The following is a 20,687-nucleotide window of genomic DNA, read 5'->3' as shown; positions in this document are numbered from 1 at the left end:
CCCCCAGCGCCCCCGGAAGGCGCATGCGTGCAACCAGCCAGCCACCGTCCCCTTTCTGGCGCTAAGGGTTTTCCCATCCGGGTTACTCCACCGCTCCCGCCCGCCCCGGAAGAAGCCGCTGGGTCTCGGGGCGGCGGCGGGCTCCTTCCCCGCCGGGTTGAGCGCGGTAAGTGCGTTGGGCGGAAACCCCCCCCCGCTTTGTCTGGCCCGTCCTCCCCCCTGGGTGCCCCCTTCTCGGCGGCTGCTCTGCCCCTTCCCCCGGGCCAGCGCCCGCTGCGACTCCCGGCCAGCGCGCTGTGTCCGTGCGACAGGACAGCCCAGTCCCCGGCCAGCCGGGAGCCGCCCTCGCGCGGTTCCTCCCCGCCCTGACCGAGCGGGGACCCCGACTGGCCCCAGCTCTCGGCTTCCTCGCGGTGACCGCGGCTCTTGGTGCTGAGTCACCCCGGCCGGGCAGCCCGGTCCCCGCTGCGGGGGGCGACGCATCGCTCCGGGCTGGGAGCCCAGGGCGAGGCCGGAGCTGGGGGGGTGGCTGGGAACTCAATCACCGAGCTCCCGTCGGGTGCTGCTGGCCAAGGGCGGTGAACGAGTCCGGTTTCAAAAGCGCTAAATTAAAAATTCCCGCTGGACTCTCTTGGCAGCTCCTGGCCCTATAGGTATCGCTGATGTTCCTAAGTGCCTGAGCCTCCTTCAGGCCGGGCTAGACTCCGTACCTCCGGGGACGGACGAACTGATGTCTCGTTTCCGTTTTATTCACTTACAAGCGCCTTACCTTTCCGCCTCCAGTGTCCCCTCGAGGCTTCTCAGAGACTGGTCTCCACATGAAACAGAACAGTGATTTTCAACCTCTGGCGCGCGGACCCTTGGGGCCACAGACTATGCCGAAGCTTCCCAAAGAGGTCCCCGCAGCTCCATTTGAAATTTTGTAGGGATCCGCAAATGAAAAAGGGTCAGAAACCACTGAAATAGAATGAATGTGTTTGCACAGTGATGTTCATACAGCCCAGCCTTTTGCCCGGTGGGGAGTTCCCTGTGATTGCTATTTGCAAAAGAAGTAGGTTCTTAAAAATATTTAACAGTCTCTTTCTGAAGGCAATAGAATAGAAATGGATTGAGATTATATAGTATGAAGGCAGGTAAAATAAGAACATAATTTTGGCCGGCATCAACTAGTTTTAAATCTCCAAAACTTTCTTCTCATGATTAGTCTTCAGAAGCTACCCAGATTATTGAAGATCACTCAGAAGGATTTAAATTCATCCTACCAGTTTATCATAAAATGCATAAGTTCACAATCAGTTTAGTTTTGCCAGTGAATAAAAGTAACAGGACCACATATCATGTAAAAATTCCATCCAAACTAAAACTGTCACTGTATTAAACATCTTTTACTAAGATTTTTAAAACATTTTTGCTCCATTCCCTTGCTACAGTCAACTGCTGCTGTGCTTTTCAGGCTGCTATGATAGGAAGTGTTCTGGCATAAAGCTTCAAGTTTAACTTGGTATCAGTCTAAAATTGGCAAAGTATAAGCTGTTTTTAAGGATAACTTTTCTTTGGGGCAGAGAAGAATAATTTTATTGAGGCTAGACCCCACACTGGATTTATGATAGAAATTTTCACCCAAACATTAATGTAAAGTGGTACCAGTACCCAATTAAGAGTGTACCCTAAGCCAGGCTGTTTTGTTAATCTTTGCTCATTTGTCTGCTCAGATGAACATCACAGTGACCAGTATTGTATTCAACCACTTCCCCTTGTGTTTATTTGCTGCTTCAGTTCATAGTATGTGCGTCAAACACATTATGACACATCCATCTTTCTGGATGTGTCATAATGGCACCCAACTAGTGGCTAAGGAATACATCTGAGTGAAGTCATTGCAGAGCAAGTAGCAGACATACCAGCTGGGAGATCTGAGGGGGGCCAGGTAGAAATGAGATTCTCAGGTAGAGAATTTACCCTTCATATTTACTTGTTTCATTTTGTCTTTTGAGAATCTGTGTGACTATTTAGCTGCAGCTCTTTCATCTAAATTTATTCTCTCTTCCAGCATATCAAAGAGTTAGAATTAATTTAGCAAGTGTATTATTCAAATACCAATATAAGTAGTATTGTACTGGTAGCTTGATTTAATAGCCCTTATTAATTAGCCTTCATTATGGTAGTTGATATCTGTTGCTCTTAGGCATCTATCTCGTGACTTGAGAACTCAACTCTGTAGTCAGTAATATTCCATTTATATCTGTCATATCAAAAGAGCAGCTTCATAAGGAGTTGAGAGACAGTGTCTGTGTATGAGGACTTGCCTGCGGGAGTATATGGAGTTTTTACAAATTAAAAGAATCACTTTAACCATAGTAGTCTAGTACTCCTTTATCAATCAAGACAACTTCAGTTTAAACACCGGGTGTTAAAAACTTGTTCTAGTACTTTAATCACTCTAGAACAATTACTAATTTGATTTTGGGCAACTGATTACCAGTAAAATATTGACAAATTGGGAGGAGCTTGTTAAAATAATTGAGAGACTGTAAGGATTGCTGTCCAGCTAGGCCAACTGACTGCTAGTTGCACGAGCAGTAAGGGACACAAGTCTAGAAATAGTTTTTGGGCCTTAAACATCCAAGAGGGGAGAATTCGTATGAAATGCTTAATATAACAAAGGTCAAAAAACTGAAATTAAGAGAGGATAAATTTGGGCTGAAAACCTGATAGAACTTTTTGAGGCTGGGATCTAGGCCTGGTCTACACTTAAAAATTAGATCAACCTGTCTGTTGCACAGGGCTGTGAAAAGTTTTGTGCCCTGGGCACTGTAGTTAGGTTGACCTAACCCCCAGTGTAGATGCAGCTTGGTCAATGGAAAAATTATATCGTCAACCTAGCTACTGTCTCTGAGGGATTATTTACTACATAAATGGAAAACTGCCTTCCATTGGGTGTAGGAAGCATTTTTGTTATAGTGCTACACTGGCACAGCTGTAGCCCCATGGCTTTGTTGCTGTAATGTAGACATACCCCTGGTTTGTGGAGTAGTCTTCAAAGGAAATAGTGGAAACCATATCACTTTACTTTTATAAAACAGGACAAAGCCCCAAAGACTGTACTGTAGGGCAGAGGTTCTCAAACTGTACTAACAGTGACCTACAGGAAGTTGATTGGTGTTGTGGTGCTGGCCCTCCTTGTTTGCTCTACTGCTTCTGGAGTGGAGTTTTGGTTACAGTGGAACTAAGTGTAGGAATCTATAGAAAACTCCTGCATTGAAGAGATCTATCCCATCCCTTGCCCCCACTTGGCTCAGAACTGACACCAAATTATTTTACTGTAAAGGTTTTTATTTGCCTAAGCTGTTACACATGATGATGACTTTATCATTCTTGCATATCTTTCTGCTCCTCTTTCTGAATCCTCTCACAGAAGTGTCTTAATACAGTGACCGGGGTATGTGTATGCTACAATTTGCTGCTCAGAATTTATTTCTTGAGTTATGATGATGATGGGAAACTATAGTAAAGTTTTGAACACAGTGCTGGTTGTCTCCATTTAATTTTCAAACAACTCACTTTCTGCTTTCAACACCATAGGGTAACTGTCAGCACCCACAGTGCCAAGGATGAAAACAGAAGCTAAGGATGGAGAAGAGGAAAGTCTTCAGACAGCTTTCAAAAAGCTAAGAGTTGATGCAGCAGGGTAAGCAAGCATATAATGATGTATTGAGGAACTATATGACCAGTGAATTGCTAGGGAACCACTCTACAAATCTGAAGCGATTGAGGTAGATACCAAAGGATTAGGTAGTGGAAGGCTTAACTGTAGCACAACAAATTGAAGTCTTTAAAAAAAAAAAAAAAAAAAAAAAAAAGTTTGTAATCAGAGGGCTGTTTAGCTATGGGGATTAGTAAATGGGATACAGATAAATTCCCATCTAAATGGCTGGTTCAAGTCCAACCTGGGCTAACAGTGACCAAAAATGGTTACTATTTGATAGCTGTCATTTGGCTGCCCATATTAAATGAATTTGGGCTGAGCCCTGGTTATCAGAGGACGTACACATTATTAGAACGCTGCTAATGTAACTAGTATTTATTGGCAATACCAGCAGCAAGGCCAACCACTGAATTGAACCAGGGAGATGGATTCCCTTCTTACCCCTTCGAGTTAGGTGGTCTTGCCACATCAGTATTGAAGATACTGGTGAGGTCATGTAGGAATCCAGTATTGCCACCTTTGGACTCTAGTCTCCAGGAATGACAATTTCTTTAACAAAACCACTGAAAGGGAGGATGTTGTGTAGATCTTCTCCTTACTTGGGAGACATGATATGCAGTACTTGACTTACTGCTCCATGATACTAGAGCACAAAGAAGCTGTCCATCTCACTTTTAATACTCAGAATGGCAACCCTTTCCTACTTAATAAAAGAACACTCAATACAATTATCAAGTCTTAACTCTCAAACCTGGCCTACATTGGAATTTCAGCCACTGGTGTAGCTGCACCAGTGCAAACTCCTAATGTAGGTACAGTTTATACCAGAGCAGCATGATTTGCAGTGATGCAGCATTCCTTGGTTTGAAAACCCAGGGAAGAATTTTCTGTAGTATCTGGCTGGTGAATCTTACCCATATGCTCAGGATTTAGCTGATCGCCATATTTGGGGTCAGGAAGGAATTTTCCTCCAGGGCAGATTGGAAGAGGCCCTGGAGGTTTTTCGCCTTCCTCTGTAGTATGGGGCACGGGTCACTTGCTGGAGGATTCTCTGCTCCTTGAAGTCTTTAAACCACGATTTGAGGACTTAAATAGCTCAGACATAGGAGAGAGGTTTTTCGCAGGAGTGGTGGGTGAAATTCTGTGGCCTGCGTTGTGCAGGAGGTCAGACTAGATCATAATGGTCCCTTCTGACCTAAATATCTATGAAACAATGTAAACTGGGCTCATGTAAATAACTCCTGTATAAGCTATTTGCACCAAAGCAACTGAACAGGTGGTTACAATCCAAGTATAGACAAGGCCTCAGTTTCAAGCTGGTTAGGGTGCCACTGGAAGCCTCGCAGAGCCCCAGTATATTCAGGGTCTTTCAGTACAATTGACCAGGCTCACTGGAAATCTGTGACACCCCCCTTCCCTGCACATGCCCCTATCTCCAATATGCTTCAACTCTTTTCCAGTAAAGAGAGCTCAAAGAACTGATATGATCTCTTCCCACCTTCAGTCTCCAGTCGATTGGTCTGTGTTTACAGCAGAAAGAGGAGCTTCTTTCTGAATATTAATATCTTGGTCTTTTCTGCATGTCAACTGTCCTGAGCCCAGGACAGGGAATAAGGACTGAATTTCATTTAACAGGAAACCTCCACCTCCAATCTGAACCAATTTAGTGCAAGTGTTGCAAAATAATTCCCTGTTTGGCTGAAATCCAAAGTGTCAACCTGAAAGGATACTCTGAACTATTACAACTCCCTGAAAATGGGGGTTTGGGATGGATTTGTGATGTCCTACTTTGACAGTTAAGGAGCATCATAAATAAATGAACACCCTGCACATAACAAACATATTTAATCCAATGATCTCTGATTTGATTTTTAACTATTTTGTTCTATCGCATTTAAAATCTGAAGTTGGGTGCTGGCTTTGTTAATTAGATTCAATGATTCCTAATATCAAAGATCAAACGTTGCAACTGACTAAAGAGCCTGAAAATAATCCTATGAGAAATGTCACACATCTAAATATTCTTATCTTGCATTCCAGTCCTGACCGTGACACTCACTGTATTCCCCATCTGATTCACTTCAGCTCTCCGTACCCAAGTTTTTCTGTCTGTACAAATGTTGGTATTACCCTCATTTCAAAGCACTTAGGAGTGAAGTATTATAACAATAGTTTACAAACATCATGTCCACACAGAGTGTTCTTTGCAGGTGCAATACAGTAAAACATAGCTAGTATTCTTATTTCCCATGTTTGGGAGAGGACCAAAATACGTAAGGATATTACAGTAAGGCCACTTTGGTAAACTTAAAATATCAACGTCCTTGTATAAATACTGCTGCTTGCAGCTGGTTGCTGTATAATACTTGGACTTTCTACCGAAGTGCCTTATGAGTAAAGATGAATGATCCATGGATTGGATATATGGAAACTGGAGGACACAGTAGTGATGAATGACACGGGAATGGGAAGGGTGATTCACTGCTGTGACTAAGTGGAGGTTACTACATCATAAATTCCTACTAGTCTCAAATGTCATGGCAGCAGCTCAGAGCTGCCTTACATCTGTCAAGTGAGCTAAATAGTTTAGGTTGCCAATATGTAATCTTCGTCTTAAAGCAGTTTTAGTTCAGGTCCTACTGGTCTTTACGTTAAATGAACCATTTTTTCTTCTTCTAATGCCTTACTGCCCCTCCACTGACTACTTGGGTGTGCCCTGGTCCTTCAGCTTCACTGTGATTCCCTGCTCCCTTTTAAAATGCAGTTCAAAACCCATCTCTTCACTGCCTTCAGCTATTGCACTGTCATTTGTTTTCCCCACTGCTATACTCTTACCTGACCTCATGCTTCACCTTCCCCTCCTTGTCTGTTACTGCCCATTTTCTCTTCCAGGTTTCTGTCATGAGAGTTGTATGAGCAACTCAGTATGAAACTGTATAAACAGTCTTTTGAGTTAGTGGGAGAGGAGGGAGTATGCTTTCCTGACCTGTCTTGTCAGGACTTTCCAGAAGGTCGATAGACATGGGCCTAAACTTTCAGAATTTCAAGCCTAATTTTCACTTGCCCTTTGAGTAACTGCATACACAATTGTAGTTGTGTACAGACAGTGGGCAGCTTTAAAAATGTGGACTTGGGGGCCCAGTAAATCTTCAAATTCTATTTAAGCCAAGGCTCTGAAAGTGTAATGTACTGTAACCTTTCAGCTCTGTTGGCCAAACCTACAATAGGGAGAAGAGTTTCTTGTAGCAAACATTCTTCCTGTACACCGGGACTAGTGTGTTCCAGTTAAACAGTCTGTTTATATTTAGGAAAGACTGGCTTTAAGACTTGAGTGGTGTTGGGTTTTTTGTTTTTTTTGTGGCTCTAAAAATTGAGGCATTTTCTGGAGTCTGTTTCTCTGGGAAAAATTCCATTTAAGGCTGTTGTGTATAGCTTAGAGTTGCAGTGTGAAGGTCTAATTTAAAAGCTAGTGTTTAAACAGCTGCCATTCTAATTATTTGTTAAAAATTGTATCCGTATAATGCTCCTGAGCATTTAATCAAAATTCAGAGAAACTCCATGGACATCCTTTCCTCACTCCCCCACCCCAATTTTCACCTAAGTGTAATTGACACCAGCAGTTTTTGTCCTTTCAGCTACAGAGTCTTCTTTCTACCCTGTTACGCAGGTTGATTTTTTTCTAACTTAAGATTTAGTTCAGTTATATTCATCATTCTTCCCACACCATCAAGTTCATAACGCAGAAGTCAAACAGCCCGTCATCCCTATCCTGGACTTGTTTAGCCAGATTTTTTATATTCAGATGTAATCATGCTTCTTCAGCCACTATCGTGCTATGGAACATGCCTCTGTGTCTCTTGCCCTTAGAAATGCTATTTTAGGGCATTCTTGAAATTGACATATCTGAGACATCTTCTGTCTGTATTACTTGTAGGTGGTTGTGCCTATTCTGGGACCTGTTCTTTACTTGCTCTCAGTCCATTTTAGTTTGAATATTCTATGCAGGCACTTTCATTGAAAGCTGTTCAAATGTGCATTGGTCCTATTTTTCCAGGACCTGCTCCATATAATGACTAAAGATTTATTGCTTCTAAATATCTTGTTTGGTGTTTTTGCTAATCATATTGGACTTCCATACTTAAATTTTTTGAAGTACACTTGGCTTTCCTATTCTGGACTCTACATCAAGTTCTGTTGGATATGTTTTTTCAGCAGTTGGCTCTGCTTTTGTAGAGTATCAAGTGGAAGTCATCCAGCAAGAAAGGGTAATGGAGTAGACTTAATATTTTCATATACACCTCTACCCTGATATAAAGCGATCCAATATAACACGAATTCAGATATAACTCGGTAAAGCAAAAATGGTTTTCTGTCTCATCTACAACATTGGTTCTCAAACTGGGGGTCATGACCCTGTGGGGGTTGCGAGCCCCGACCACTGCACTGGGCTGTGACCCCGACCGCGATGCATAGCTGCGAGCCTCGACCCCTGTGTGGAGCTGCGCAGCTGCGAGCCCCGACCCCGGGCTTGATGTGAAGGATGACATCAGATGCGTCTTTTCTAAAACAACACCAAGAATAAAACTTCTTATGTCAAATACTGTATTAACGGAAATGCTCGAGGCCAAAGCAAGTTCGATTTAACACAGTAAGATTTTTTGGCTCCCAAGGACCACATTCTATCGGGGTAGAGGTGTATTCCAAATCATACAGAGTCTTCAAATTTTACTTTGTGGGGAGATTTTTCCCTGTGCTTAAAGAAACTCACATTCTTGCATTAGGGGCCTAAGTATTTTAGTAATATGCAAGTAATGGTGCTGAAGAAGACTTGAGTTAGTAAAAGCTCACAGACTGATGTAAGTTTTCTCATGTCTCCTACTAGTATAGTAGTGTTGTACGCCATTTGAGAGCTGCTGCATTTCACCTTGGTGGTAGTTTGTGGATCAACCAATCTGTAAAGTGCCTTGAGATTCTCCATACTAAAAACCTCTCTGTAGAAAACTCATCCATTTTCACATTTAGTGGATTCAGAAAACATGGGTTTTAAGCATTCATTCATTGGTCATGGGAGGTATGCTTTGGTTAAATCTAACTTTTACTTCCTTCTGGTCTTCAGCAATGAGCAGCAACACACAGTCTTCAGACAGAAACTGGATTCTATAAGCCTCTGTCCATTCCACTGCTAGTAATTTGCTTTTAAAACAGTTTTCAAACCTGCCTGAACATAGTTGTAATGCTGTTTGCCCATACTTAACCCATTTTATAACTGTGTGATATCTGAGCATTATAGAATGTAGCTATAGAAAAGACTTACTGGCTCATATACGTCATTTCCTATTGCATATTTGTTGGTATTTTCTTGCCCCGTTAATGCGTAATTGCAGGTATCGTTTTGGCTAACAGCTTGCAACAAGGTATGATTTGGTAAATAAGGCTGACTGGAACTGTTATAATCTTATTTCATATTTATTTATTTTAGTGCCAAAAGGTGTGTTAAGAACATTACAGGACAAATGAAAAACCATGATCCATGCCCGGCAAAGCTTAGACTTCAAAATTAAACATAATGTGATATAACAGATGAGCGTAACAAATAGTAGGGTGAGGAAGGACACAGGTTACTACAATAACATCATATGCTTGCTTAATTTATGTATGTTACATATTGGTGGTTCACTATGAAAATTCACTATGAATTTTTAACACTTCAGTTATAAACTAGCACACTGTGTGTCTTTCCTGGTTTGGTGCTTCAGTGAAGCTTTTAGGAGACTGTTTGTTTGCAAACAGTTTGCTTAAGGCATTTCTGATGACCGATTAATGTGGTTTTTGGGAAAGAAAATTCATAGCCTCTCCACAGTATTTTGACACATCTTTCGCATTCTCTTCAGTTAATGGCAGTGTATTTATGTTCTTCTTTCAGGTCCACTGCTTCTCTTCCTGTGGGTGAGGGTACAATTCCAAGAGCACTGGTTAGAACAGCTACAGATGAAACCAAACCTAAGAATGTGTGCACATCTAAAGAAGCCTGGCATGGGTAAGCAGAGGGCAGCCTGGGACTGACTGACCTGGTTTTTTAAATGTAAATGAACTGGAATTATTTTAACTCTAATTACCCAATTCTGTTACTGGTTTTGGATTCTAAACGGACTTATTTACAAAAATTTTACATTTTTAGTTTCCCTTTTAAAACATGCCTGTCATCCCTTCCCCCTCATTCCCATGCCATTTGTGTTCTGTTTCTAAATTTACAAAGTGAAACACCTCTGAGCTGTGGGTGAAGTTTTGAATGCTACAGCCGCACCAGCATTAGGAACAGGAGCAGAGTAAACATATCCAGCAAGCTGCTGTACTTGCAAATGAGTCATTTTAAGTCATGAATCCTTTCTTGCAGGATCATTTGGCATCATACAGTAGAGTAGTAGGTGCCTCTAAGGCACCTCTATCTCTGAATCTTTTGCCTTTTGTTTCCTGAATGCTTAATGCTTATGCAGCACTTTACATTTTCAAATGACTGTTGAAACAGTCTAGAATCACTACTATTTTCATGTTTCAGAGTAGTTAGTCTGTATTCGCAAAAAGAAAAGGAGTACTTGTGGCACCTTAGAGACTAACCAATTTATTTGAGCATAGTAGTATTGTACGCCATTTGAGAGCTGCTGCATTTCACCTTGGTAGTTGATTGTGGATCAACCAATCTGTAAAGTGCTTTGAGATTCTCCATACTAAAAACCTCTCTGTAGAAAACTCATCCATTTTTACATTTAGTGGATTATACAGCTGTAGCTCATGAAAGCTTATGCTCAAATAAATTGGTTAGTCTCTAAGGTGCCACAGGTACTCCTTTTCTTTTTACTATTTTCATGTGGCCCCTTTATTGTTCTTTCATCCCATGTGCTAAGTACCCTGCCTCGCCTCTTTCAGATTCCTCCTTAAAACCACCTTTATTCATTCTCTTACATTGATCTCTCAGGTGCTAGTTCCACACCTTTGTTTACCAGAACTGGTATCATGTCTGTCTGAGTTAATTCATACAATTTTGTACACCTGTTCTGTAAAGCTCTGTGGATGCTACTGCACTCATTAAAATGTAATATAAATACAGTAGAACCTCAGAGTTATGAACTGACCGGTCAACCACACACCTCATTTGGAACCAGAAGTACACAATCAGGTAGCAGCAGAGACCAAAAAAAAGCAAATACAGTACAGTAGTGTATTAAACATAAACTACTAAAAAAAAAAAAAAAAGGAAAGTTTTTAAGAGTTGACAAGGTAAGGAAACTGTTTTTCATTTAAATTAAGATGGTTAATAGCAGCATTTTTCTTCTGCATAGTAAAGTTTTAAAGACGTATTAAGTCAATGTTCAGTTGTAAACTTTTGAAAGAGCCACCATAACGTTTTGTTCAGAATTACAAACATTTCAGAATTACAAACAACTTCCGTTCCTGAGAATTTTGTAACTCGGAGCTTCTACTGTACAGTGGAGGAGGTTGCTTTTTAAATACTTTTCCTACTGTGATTCACAGAAAGAAAATACTACTTGCATCTGGTTATAGAGTAAACACTCACTTGTGTATCTTCTGCTGCTAGGTCTATGAGGAAACCTTCAAGAGGGGCAGTGAGAACCCAGCGTCGGAGGCGTTCTAAGTCTCCAATCCTTCATCCTCCTAAGTTTATCCACTGCAGTTCAAAAACGCCTTCTGTGTGCAGCCATCTGGTACACAAGAGCCAGGTTGACACTCCAGACAACAGCACCGGGCTAGGGGTGCCAGTCCCAAAGGAATTCTGTGCAAATGAACATTCCAGTCCTGTTCTAGATGGCGCTGGCCACAAGGGAGTTGTTGCTGAGCGTTCGGGTGCTTCTGTTGCAGAGCCAGTGCCAGAGAACAAACAGGAAAACTCTTCTGTTGCTGTTTCTCTGATGTCCAAAGCAAGTCTGAAGACAACAGATCTTTCTGACTTCCAGTCGGTGTCCAAACAAAACAAGAGTAAGCCATGTGCATGCATGGACAAGGCCTGTCAGTGTAAGCGGTGGCAAGACATGGAAGTGTACAAATTCTCCGGCTTGCAGAACACCATCCCATTGTCACCAGAAAGAACAGTTGCTGAGGACCACTCCCAGCCTTTGCCATCAAGAACTCCCTCAAGTTCTCCACGATCTTGCTCTGAGCAAGCAAGGGCCTATGTGGATGATGTGACTATTGAAGACCTTTCAGGATACATGGAATATTACTTATATATTCCCAAGAAAATGTCTCACATGGCAGAAATGATGTACACCTGACATCAATGGGCTTTAGAGAAAGGGTTTGATTGAAATCTGCCCTCAGTCATACTCTACATGAGAAGCAATCCACTCCCTGCTCACCGTGCTTGCAATAAAAACACTTCATTGCATCTCAGCTAACTTTTGTTATTTAAACCAGACAAAACACCTTAATGTAGAAACGTGACAGCTCTAACCCTAGAATGGTGGTTGATTTGGTTAGAGAACAGTCTCTTCCCATATCTGCTTATGGAACTAATAACTTGGGAAATTCTACATTGATTAAAGATCTTATTTAAAAAAAAAAAAATCCTGCAGTTCTGGGTTATTGCAGAGACCAGTCCATAGAAAGCGCTGTATGAGATCAGACCTCTTTATTTGGGAAGTCTGATGCTGTATCTTAGCTCATCTGAGGTCTCTCTTTGATGTTCAATTGCAACTCATAAACAGGCAGTTATGGATTCAGGGTTAGTTTTGGAAACTTGTCAAGTGGGGAGGTATAGCACCAAATTATGGGAACACTTTAAAAGTGGGGGTCATGCCCTATTTTTTTCCTTTATCTTTACATCCATTGCTCTAATTATTTCCAGATGTCTGAATCTGCTTTTCTGTGGGGGGTGGGAGGTGCAATCAATGTTGCTTGTTTATGATTAAAGAGCAGCTTTGTTTCTCGTAGGATAAACTTTCTTCAGACTCTGACCTTTTCTTCCCTTTTCCTTTCTTCACAGCTCTCCTATTCTCCAAGTTAGTATACTATCAGATTCTAGTATTAACCTTGCAAGAGGTATTATCACATTAGGCTCCCTAATCAGAGAAATAATTCAGGTAATCAGATCTTCTACCTTTGTCTTTGTCTGCTGCAGCAGAAATAGATGGCTTTGTATCTTGAATGTAATTGTTCCTCATTAATAGCCAAAGGAAAAACAGTTGATGAGGTGAGTTGACTCCTTTGCAGTTTGTTTTTTATAAAAATACATCAAAAGACCAAACAGCATTTGCCAACTTCTTCAGTGTGCTTTTGTCTGTACATCCTTCCCCCACTGTAATCCTGATTGTAGTTAGACAAAAATACCCAAATTTGTCCTCCCTGCAATTGCTCATTTCTGAGGGCTTGTCTACACTGGTATGCTAAATAGGCGCTGCTGTGATTGATGCAGCAGTGTACATTTAGCAGATTTGGTAAAGACACAATAAATCAATGGCAGAGCGCTCTCCTGTCTACTTCAATACTCCACTTTCCAAGAGGCGGAAGGTAAGTTGGCGGGAGAGCATCTCCCACCAACATAGTGTGGTGTAGACACCACGTTAGGTCAATGTAAGCTGTGTCATTTGGGGGTGATTTTTTTTTTTTACACACCCCTGAGCAACGTAACTTACTTCGACTTAAGTGGCAGTGTAGACCAGCTGTTTGAGACATAGTTTTGACATAGTTTAAGCCTGCAGGTCTATTATGTCTCAATTTAATTAATGCTTGGTCAATTGCCAAGCTGGGACATCTTGGGCCTTCCTACTGCATCCATGTGTTCTCCTTTTCCCTCCCTTCTGGCAATCCATTTACTAAAACATAAAAATATTGGTAGTGTGATCCTTGTCTTGTTGTGAGGCAGAGTGCTGATGGATACATGTACGGTTTTCCACTGCCTGTAGTGCATATCTCCCTGCACAGAAGAGCAGCTGCAGCTCAAATCTGCATGTGATCACATCAAAGCAGCACCAACAGCTGTCTCCTGTCCTAGGTTTAGCAGTGGAGAGGTACAAGGGAGTATACTGCCAGGTACTGAAACTACCCCTTGGGGGGAGGGGTATGAACCAGTGTTATTATGTGCTGATGCTTTTACAGTTTTGTGCCTTGTGTGAGAGACCAGAATAATTTAGGAGAAACACTTCCGTGCTAAATTCCATTGGCACCTCTGGTGATTAAGAATGTCATCCCTGCTCCATTATCTGCAGCTTGATATGGCTTAATGGCACAGGATATTGTGGCAATAATGGCATTGTCTATCAGTGTTATAATCTATCCTAATGAAGTGGCCTCACAATTAAGACCAAATTGATGACCCCAAACTACCTAGCATTTCTTAATGTCAGAAGTCCTAAATAGGCAGGCTGTGCTGGGTCCATTTTCCCCTTCAATTTCCCTGCATTCCGATAACTTAATAAGATTAGTCACATGTATCTGAATGTGAAGTAGCTCCATTTCCTTGTGTGTGGTTGTCTGCTACAGGAACAGAACTAGAATTGTAAACTCTGAAATTTCATTTTATCCCCCAATTGCTCACTCTTTTGGATTTTTTCCTAATATATATATAAAATATGCCTGTGTGTGTGTGTGTGTGTAAATATATATATAGCCAGTACCAACTCATTGCATTGCTCACTTCTAATTCATACAGTAGATATTACATCTGGGGAATGGGAGTAATACCTTTCATAGGGAGGAGGGCCTAGTTACCATTCCACTATTTTGTTTTCTCATGGGAGTCCCATAGACTTAGTGGTAAGAATTTATATTTTGATTGCCCTGTTTTGCAATACATGAAGTGCAGTGTGGTGGACTTGGTACAGTCAATTACTTTGTCCTGAATTTTACGAAGAGTGAATCCTGGAGTACAAGTCAATATCTTGTAGGGACCCTAAAGGAAAACTGTACAATACTTGGGTATGTACTGTTGATGGTTAGGGAAGGAGAAGCATCCAAACAAGTTGGTAATCCATGTCTGGCCGCTAGATGTCACCTTTACTCCATGTCCCTGACAATATAGACCCACTGGCTGACTGATACTTACCTTAAACTTTCTAAGTAGTGCATCAGTTCAGTCATTTAGGAGTCCTATAGCCAAGTGGTGCTTAAAATATACATTTGAACATAATTTTCATTACAGTTTTGTTGTGGAACAGTGCTGCAGTTTGTAATAACTTTCGTGGTCTTGAACTTGGCCTGTTTTTAAGACATTAACATCGTTGGTGGTGGTAAACCAGATCAGAGTTTATTATTCCTGTCTTCTAGAACAGCATGAGATGTACTTGAAGACACTTCAGTGTTAATATCTCTTCAATTTTATCACAAGTCTTGCAATATTGTTTTAAAGTCCCAGCACCTTGAGTAAAGTGACTACATGAAATTCTCAGTTCTCATTTAAAAAATAAAAATAAAAAAATCTACCCCTCAGAGCAGAGTGAGTTGAGAATGTGACCTGTCTGTACCCTAAGGGCTCAAACCAGAAGATAGTGAAAGATCCCAACACTTAACTATTTTAGAATCTTCTTTTTAAGCCAATCTTATAACTTGAGGTCTAACTCATGATGTTTGAATGCTTGGGGTTGACAGTTCTGCACCTGGCATTTCTGAGCCTCAGATATGATGCTTAGATACTATGGTGATAAGTGCAATATAAGAAACTATGTAGAACAGAATTTTGTCGCTAGTTCCCTTTTTGTTTGAATGACCTCTCTGAGAACCTGAGTGGCTGGGTAAGGGAAGAACAAGGTTAGCCTAAGTGACTGTTGGGCTTAACTTTGTCATGCGTGCATGCCCAATGGGTAGGTGTATTTGCATGTGGAGCTCCATTTAGGCACCATGTAGCATGTACTTTTGCAGTTCTAAAAACTGAAGCCCCTAATGATAGCATCAGTTGTAAAGCCCTGTACAACCATGCAACGGGTTGTCTTAATTTTACAGATGAGAAAAGATTTTGCAGCATGCCTGGACCCATACAACAAATCAGTGGCAGAGCTGGACTAGGAACTCTGGAGTTCCTATCTCAATACTTTACCTCTTACTAGGGGTGCATAACGTGCCAGCAGTAACACAGGTTAGCTCCATAGCTGCCATTGTTTCCTTTGGGATAAGCACCTGCTCCTAGTAATATGGTGGTCACTAAATAGCACATCATACTTTTATAGCCTTGCTAAGCGTCGTCTTAGAGTATGGGACAGGTTGAAGGAGGGAAAGATTTGGATCAGTGGGACATGCTGGGGTAACGTTCCCCCTCTCTTTCCTGTGTACTCACCAGTCTTGTATTTGAAGGTGGGAGTTACGTGCCAGTACCACAGCATCTGTATGTGGCTCTGTAGTTTAGTTCTGTCTTTTCCAAGCACAATGCAAATAAGCAGTGCTCACACCACCTACTAGGCAGAGCCACTGCCTGTAAATCTTTTGGAGTAGCAAACATGTTGACTGACTATAAAAATAAATAAATAAAAGCAGACCCTAAGGTGAAATACCTCCAGAGATTTTTTTTTTTTTTTTAAAGTAGGTCCTGTGGCCCATCTGAAGTAGACAGGGAACATTGAAGCAGCCAGCAACCTCTCTTTGGAGATGAATGCATCTTCTGTGCAAACTTGGTCTCAGCTGACCTGGGAAGTGGATTTCAGCGGATGCTTCACATGCATTTACAGTTGCTTGTTCATTGAGGGCTTGTCTATATTTGAAAACATGTAGTGGCTAGCTAAAGCGATTTAAAATTGATCTAAAAATATGCAAACCCTCCCAGTCTAGATCCACCTCAATTGCTTTAAACTTTGCTTAAATCTGTTTAGTTTACATGTGTAATTTACAGAAATAAGCAAAACTGGTTTAAACACATCTACGCTAGTGGCTTGAATAAACTAGATTGATTCAATGCAGACCAGGCTTAAGATAAGCCTGGCTCATACTACACATCACAGCATGAAAATGGGAAAGGGCAGTGCTCAATTACACCTGTACTATTGGTGACAAGACCCTGAATTTTCAGCAGGGCAACTGATTCCTCTTGGCAGGAGTGATGGAGATGAGCATGATTTCAAATAATGTTTGTAACTCAAAACCTTTCTTGGGGTTTCACTTTAATGTGTATATTCTTGTCTTCCTCTTGCCCCCCTGTCCTTGATACTGCCTGTGAGTGAATAAATGGGCTTTAATTTAAAATTTTAGTGCTTCATGCAGCATACTTCATCTTATTCCCAAAAGTTTTTGTCACCTAAACACTAAACTGCCTGGTCAATGTGGCCTCTGCTGCATTCATGTAACGGTCAGAAATTTTGGTGAAAGGAATGGTGTTACTAGGGAACAAAGATTTTGCGGATGGGTGAAATTGTCAGGTAACAGAGACCTGAGCCACGTCCCTGCGGATGGGAAAGGTCCTATTGTGTCCAGCTTAGCAGGAGAGGCAGCCAGAAGTCGAGTAAGGCTGCCTTTTATCCTAAGGCTTGTGGGACTGGTCTGAGTCTCGGTCTTGCTCTCTAACTGTGCTGGGAAAGACGTAGTGGAGGGAAGTGGATACTTAGAAAGCTGTTATCCTTTCGCTTCAGTGAGCGGGGAAGGCGTGGGAGCAGTTTGCAGATGCATGTTGGGGGGCGGGATGGCGTTGCCTTAGAAACATTAGCTTTATATGAGCTTTTTGCCTTGGCTGGGTCGTTTCTGCTCCTCATAAGGCTGGAAGCAGGACAACAGCAGCTGGGAACTCAGAACTGACTTTTGGGGGGACATCTTGGCCCTTTTGCCATTCACCCTTTGCTCCCCCACCTCTGGTCCTAGCCATTGTTGTGGAATGATTGTGTTCTGAGAGCAAACCCCCAGTCATCCGTCCACTTCCTGCCTCTGGTTCCCCCCACTCTCCCCTCCGCTCCCCCCCCCCATCAGGAAACATGCCCCAGCCACTGAGCAGATCTCTGTGCAATGGAGGAAAAATGCCAAAGTAACTGAGCAGGAGAAGCTCTCCCCCCTCACAAGCACACCTCCCCTAGCTGCTTCCCAGGGTCTATTTTTAAGCAGGCACTTACTTACTTTCCCAGCTTCTCCCCTCCCCTCGTCTTTTTCTGGAATCCTGCCCAGGCAGGGGGGTGTCTCGTTCCTCCTTCATAAAAGGCCCCTGGAGCAGGGGCTGGGCCTGTGGGGATTTATTTTGGGAGCAGCTCCTGGGATCCGATGGCCTTGTTAGGGCAGCGCTGACCTTTCTACCGCAGGAGGAGGAGAGAGGGAAGGGGCAGCAGAGGAGAGAGACACACACACATAATGGGACTCTGAGGAGGGAGGGACTCTGCAGGCAGCCGGAGCAGCAGCAGGAGCCGTGGGGCGGGTATGATCAGGCAAGGGGGACCCCCCCAGAGAAGCCCGGGGCCCCCCCGCCCTTTCCTGGAGAGCCTCTTAAAGGGGCCAGACGCTTCCCCAATGCACTGTCAGGGCAATGCAAAGGTTGCAGAGATACGAGTCAGATCTTGCAACTGAGTTTTATCCCTCCCCTCCCAATCTGCCCCAGTCCCACAGCATGGCCCTTGCTTGATTGTCCGGTCCCCTAGGTGGCAGGTGGGTGCTGGGTTGCAGAGAGGTCCCTGTGGTGTTCACAGTGCAATTTGCAGTGTCCTCACCCCGATCCTTCTCCAAGACAGGATCCCTTCCCAAATCCCTCCCTCCCTCTATCCTCTGGCTGGGCAGCACAAGGCAATCATCTCCTTGGGTCAGCACCTTGCTTTGAGCATTTTTAATTTGGAAATGTGGCAACATTTTAAACTCCCCAAACTTTTGCTTATGAAAAACAGTCCGGCTAAGTAGAAAGGAAAGAGAAAGAAAGAGAGGAACGAAGGAGTAAAGTGGAGATCCTGGCTTGCTGAGCTTGGATGGCACCATGAGTGGAGGAAGGTTTGATTTTGATGATGGAGGAGCATATTGTGGGGGCTGGGAAGGGGGGAAAGCCCATGGCCATGGCATCTGCACTGGTCCCAAGGGCCAAGGGGAGTACTCGGGCTCGTGGAACTATGGTTTTGAAGTGGTGGGCATATACACGTGGCCCAGTGGCAACACCTATGAAGGCTACTGGTCTCAAGGCAAGAGGCACGGTTTGGGGATCGAGACTAAAGGACGGTGGCTTTACAAAGGCGAATGGACCCATGGCTTTAAGGGACGGTATGGGACAAGGCAGAGCATGAGCAGTGGAGCAAAGTATGAAGGCACCTGGAATAATGGGCTGCAGGATGGTTATGGCACCGAGACTTACGCAGATGGAGGTAAGGGTGACACCGGAGGGGCCAGTTGGGGTCAGGTCAGTGAGCAACATGATATTTGACCTGTAAATCCAGAGGCTGTAAATCATCCCAGGAGCGAGGGAGTTCAATTCAGATTACCAACAGCAAAAGCTGGGGCGGAGAAATCAAGGCACTTTACTCGAACATTCTACCTCTACCATATAGTTTTATACACTTCTGTGTGTGAGCGAGCTTTGTGTGTGACACCTTTTTATCTACTTGCAGTTAGGTCCTAATTTCTGCTGTCTGGCTGCCCCTTGGAAAATTGCAACATTCAGTATCTACATGCATTTCCTTTTCCGTACACCAGAAAAGTGAGAGAGACCTCAAATAATTGTAAAGCTTCTGAATGACTATGCTTTCTATGTGAAAAAACATCCTCAAATGTCTTGATTATAGATGTTTCCTCCAAACTTTATTTTCTATAGCTTGAGGCTAGTGAAAGACTGGATTATATTATGGGACCTCTGATTGAAGAATTATGGGCCCATGGCTACAGCAAACTATAAAGTGATAAGAATTAATTCTCATTGGGCAAAGAAAGTTGTGCTTGTTTTTGCCTTATACATCACTGTATAATCTACAGCATTTTAATGCTCTGTGTCTATTTACTAAATACCAAATTGCATGAATGCACTGAACTTGTGTATGACTAAAACTCAACCTGAATGTTTATCAAAGCTATCTGGAGAATTGAGTCACCTATCTTCCACTAGTATAAATCCCCTAGACTACTTTGAAAATCTCAGCCCATGTTCATGCACAGAGGCACTCAGTATACAAGTATTCGTCAGACATTTTGCAAAAGCTCTGAACGGTAAAGAAAAAATTTAATTAGACGAGGTGGGAAGCGTCTGAAACTAATAAATAATCGTAATGCAACATCACAGGAATCCTGTGCAAGTAATTCTGCAACTCTTCAATAGTGTAACAGTGTGTGCTGCCATGTTTTGTATGGCTAATCAAGTGGGTGATTTGCGGGGAAGGGAGTATTCGCGGATATATTCCTGAGGATTGCACTTTATTATTATTCAGGACCCACAATGCCAATTATTTACGAAGAAAAATAATTTGAGAAATGTATCTCTTCATAATAAAAAAGCATATCACATTTACAGCGTTTCTCAACTGCGGCCACAGCCTCCTGGGTGCTGACTGGGGGAGCGGCAAAGCAGCAATCCCTCCCCCAGTGTTGCCAGCAGGTGCTGGTCCATGCCCCCTTCTGAAGCCACAACCACTGTAGGATCAGGTAACCAGTGTGAGTTCTCCATCTTCCCGGGGTGATGCTGCTTGAGCTTCAGCCCTGGCGTGGTGGGTGGTAGTCTCTGGTCGTGCGGCATAAGACTCCGGCCCCCAGCCACAGGGCTTCGGGTTCCGGCCCCGGAGATCCGGTCCCAGGCTCACCCCCCACATGTCACTCTGGCCCCTCCTGCCTCTTCCAGTCTCCAGCCATGCAGCGGGACCCCAGGTTCTGGGCTCACTCCATTGCCCCAACCCCAGCTGCCACCTCTAGCCCCCACATCACCCCTCGTCTCCCTCCCCACCTTCCCATCCTGGGCTTAATTTGTCTCCCAGCTTGCTGGGGCTAAGTAAGTCTGCTGTGAAAATACTATTTACAAATATTACTTTTCACACTAGCAGACTTACTAGCTAGCAAGTCTAAAAAAAAAAAATCAACCAAAAAGCAAAACATGCAAAGCACCTTATTT

General features: G+C 43.0%; 2 protein-coding genes across 7 annotated transcripts in view; both read left to right on the top strand.

Annotated features, from left to right (window-relative positions):
• Positions 1-45: 45 nt before the first annotated feature.
• On the top strand, positions 46-16,869 carry OSER1 (oxidative stress responsive serine rich 1). 5 transcript variants are annotated; one of them, XM_074970100.1, is made up of 4 exons: positions 46-166; positions 3,583-3,688; positions 9,630-9,743; positions 11,301-16,869. In XM_074970100.1, exons 2-4 carry the CDS (start codon positions 3,612-3,614, stop codon positions 11,992-11,994), a joined length of 885 nt encoding a protein of 294 aa, XP_074826201.1. In that variant the 5' UTR covers positions 46-166; positions 3,583-3,611; the 3' UTR covers positions 11,995-16,869. The 5 variants fall into 5 exon arrangements, with proteins under 5 accessions (XP_074826201.1, XP_074826202.1, XP_074826205.1 ...); XM_074970101.1 differs by lacking the exon at positions 46-166 and adding an exon at positions 840-946; XM_074970104.1 differs by lacking the exon at positions 46-166 and adding an exon at positions 878-896.
• A 1,210-nt stretch (positions 16,870-18,079) lies between these two features.
• JPH2 (junctophilin 2) overlaps positions 18,080-20,687 on the top strand; it is a 63,234-nt gene continuing 60,626 nt past the window's right edge. For both annotated transcript variants that reach the window (XM_074970096.1, XM_074970095.1), the window contains exon 1: positions 18,080-18,960. In XM_074970096.1, the coding sequence (XP_074826197.1) occupies positions 18,582-18,960 (379 nt within the window). In that variant the 5' untranslated portion in view covers positions 18,080-18,581. The remainder of the gene's footprint in view (positions 18,961-20,687) is intronic.

Source organism: Natator depressus, chromosome 13 (genome assembly GCF_965152275.1).
Source record: "Natator depressus isolate rNatDep1 chromosome 13, rNatDep2.hap1, whole genome shotgun sequence".
NCBI classification, from domain to species: Eukaryota; Metazoa; Chordata; order Testudines; family Cheloniidae; genus Natator; species Natator depressus.
This window is presented reverse-complemented; position numbering and strand designations above follow the sequence as displayed.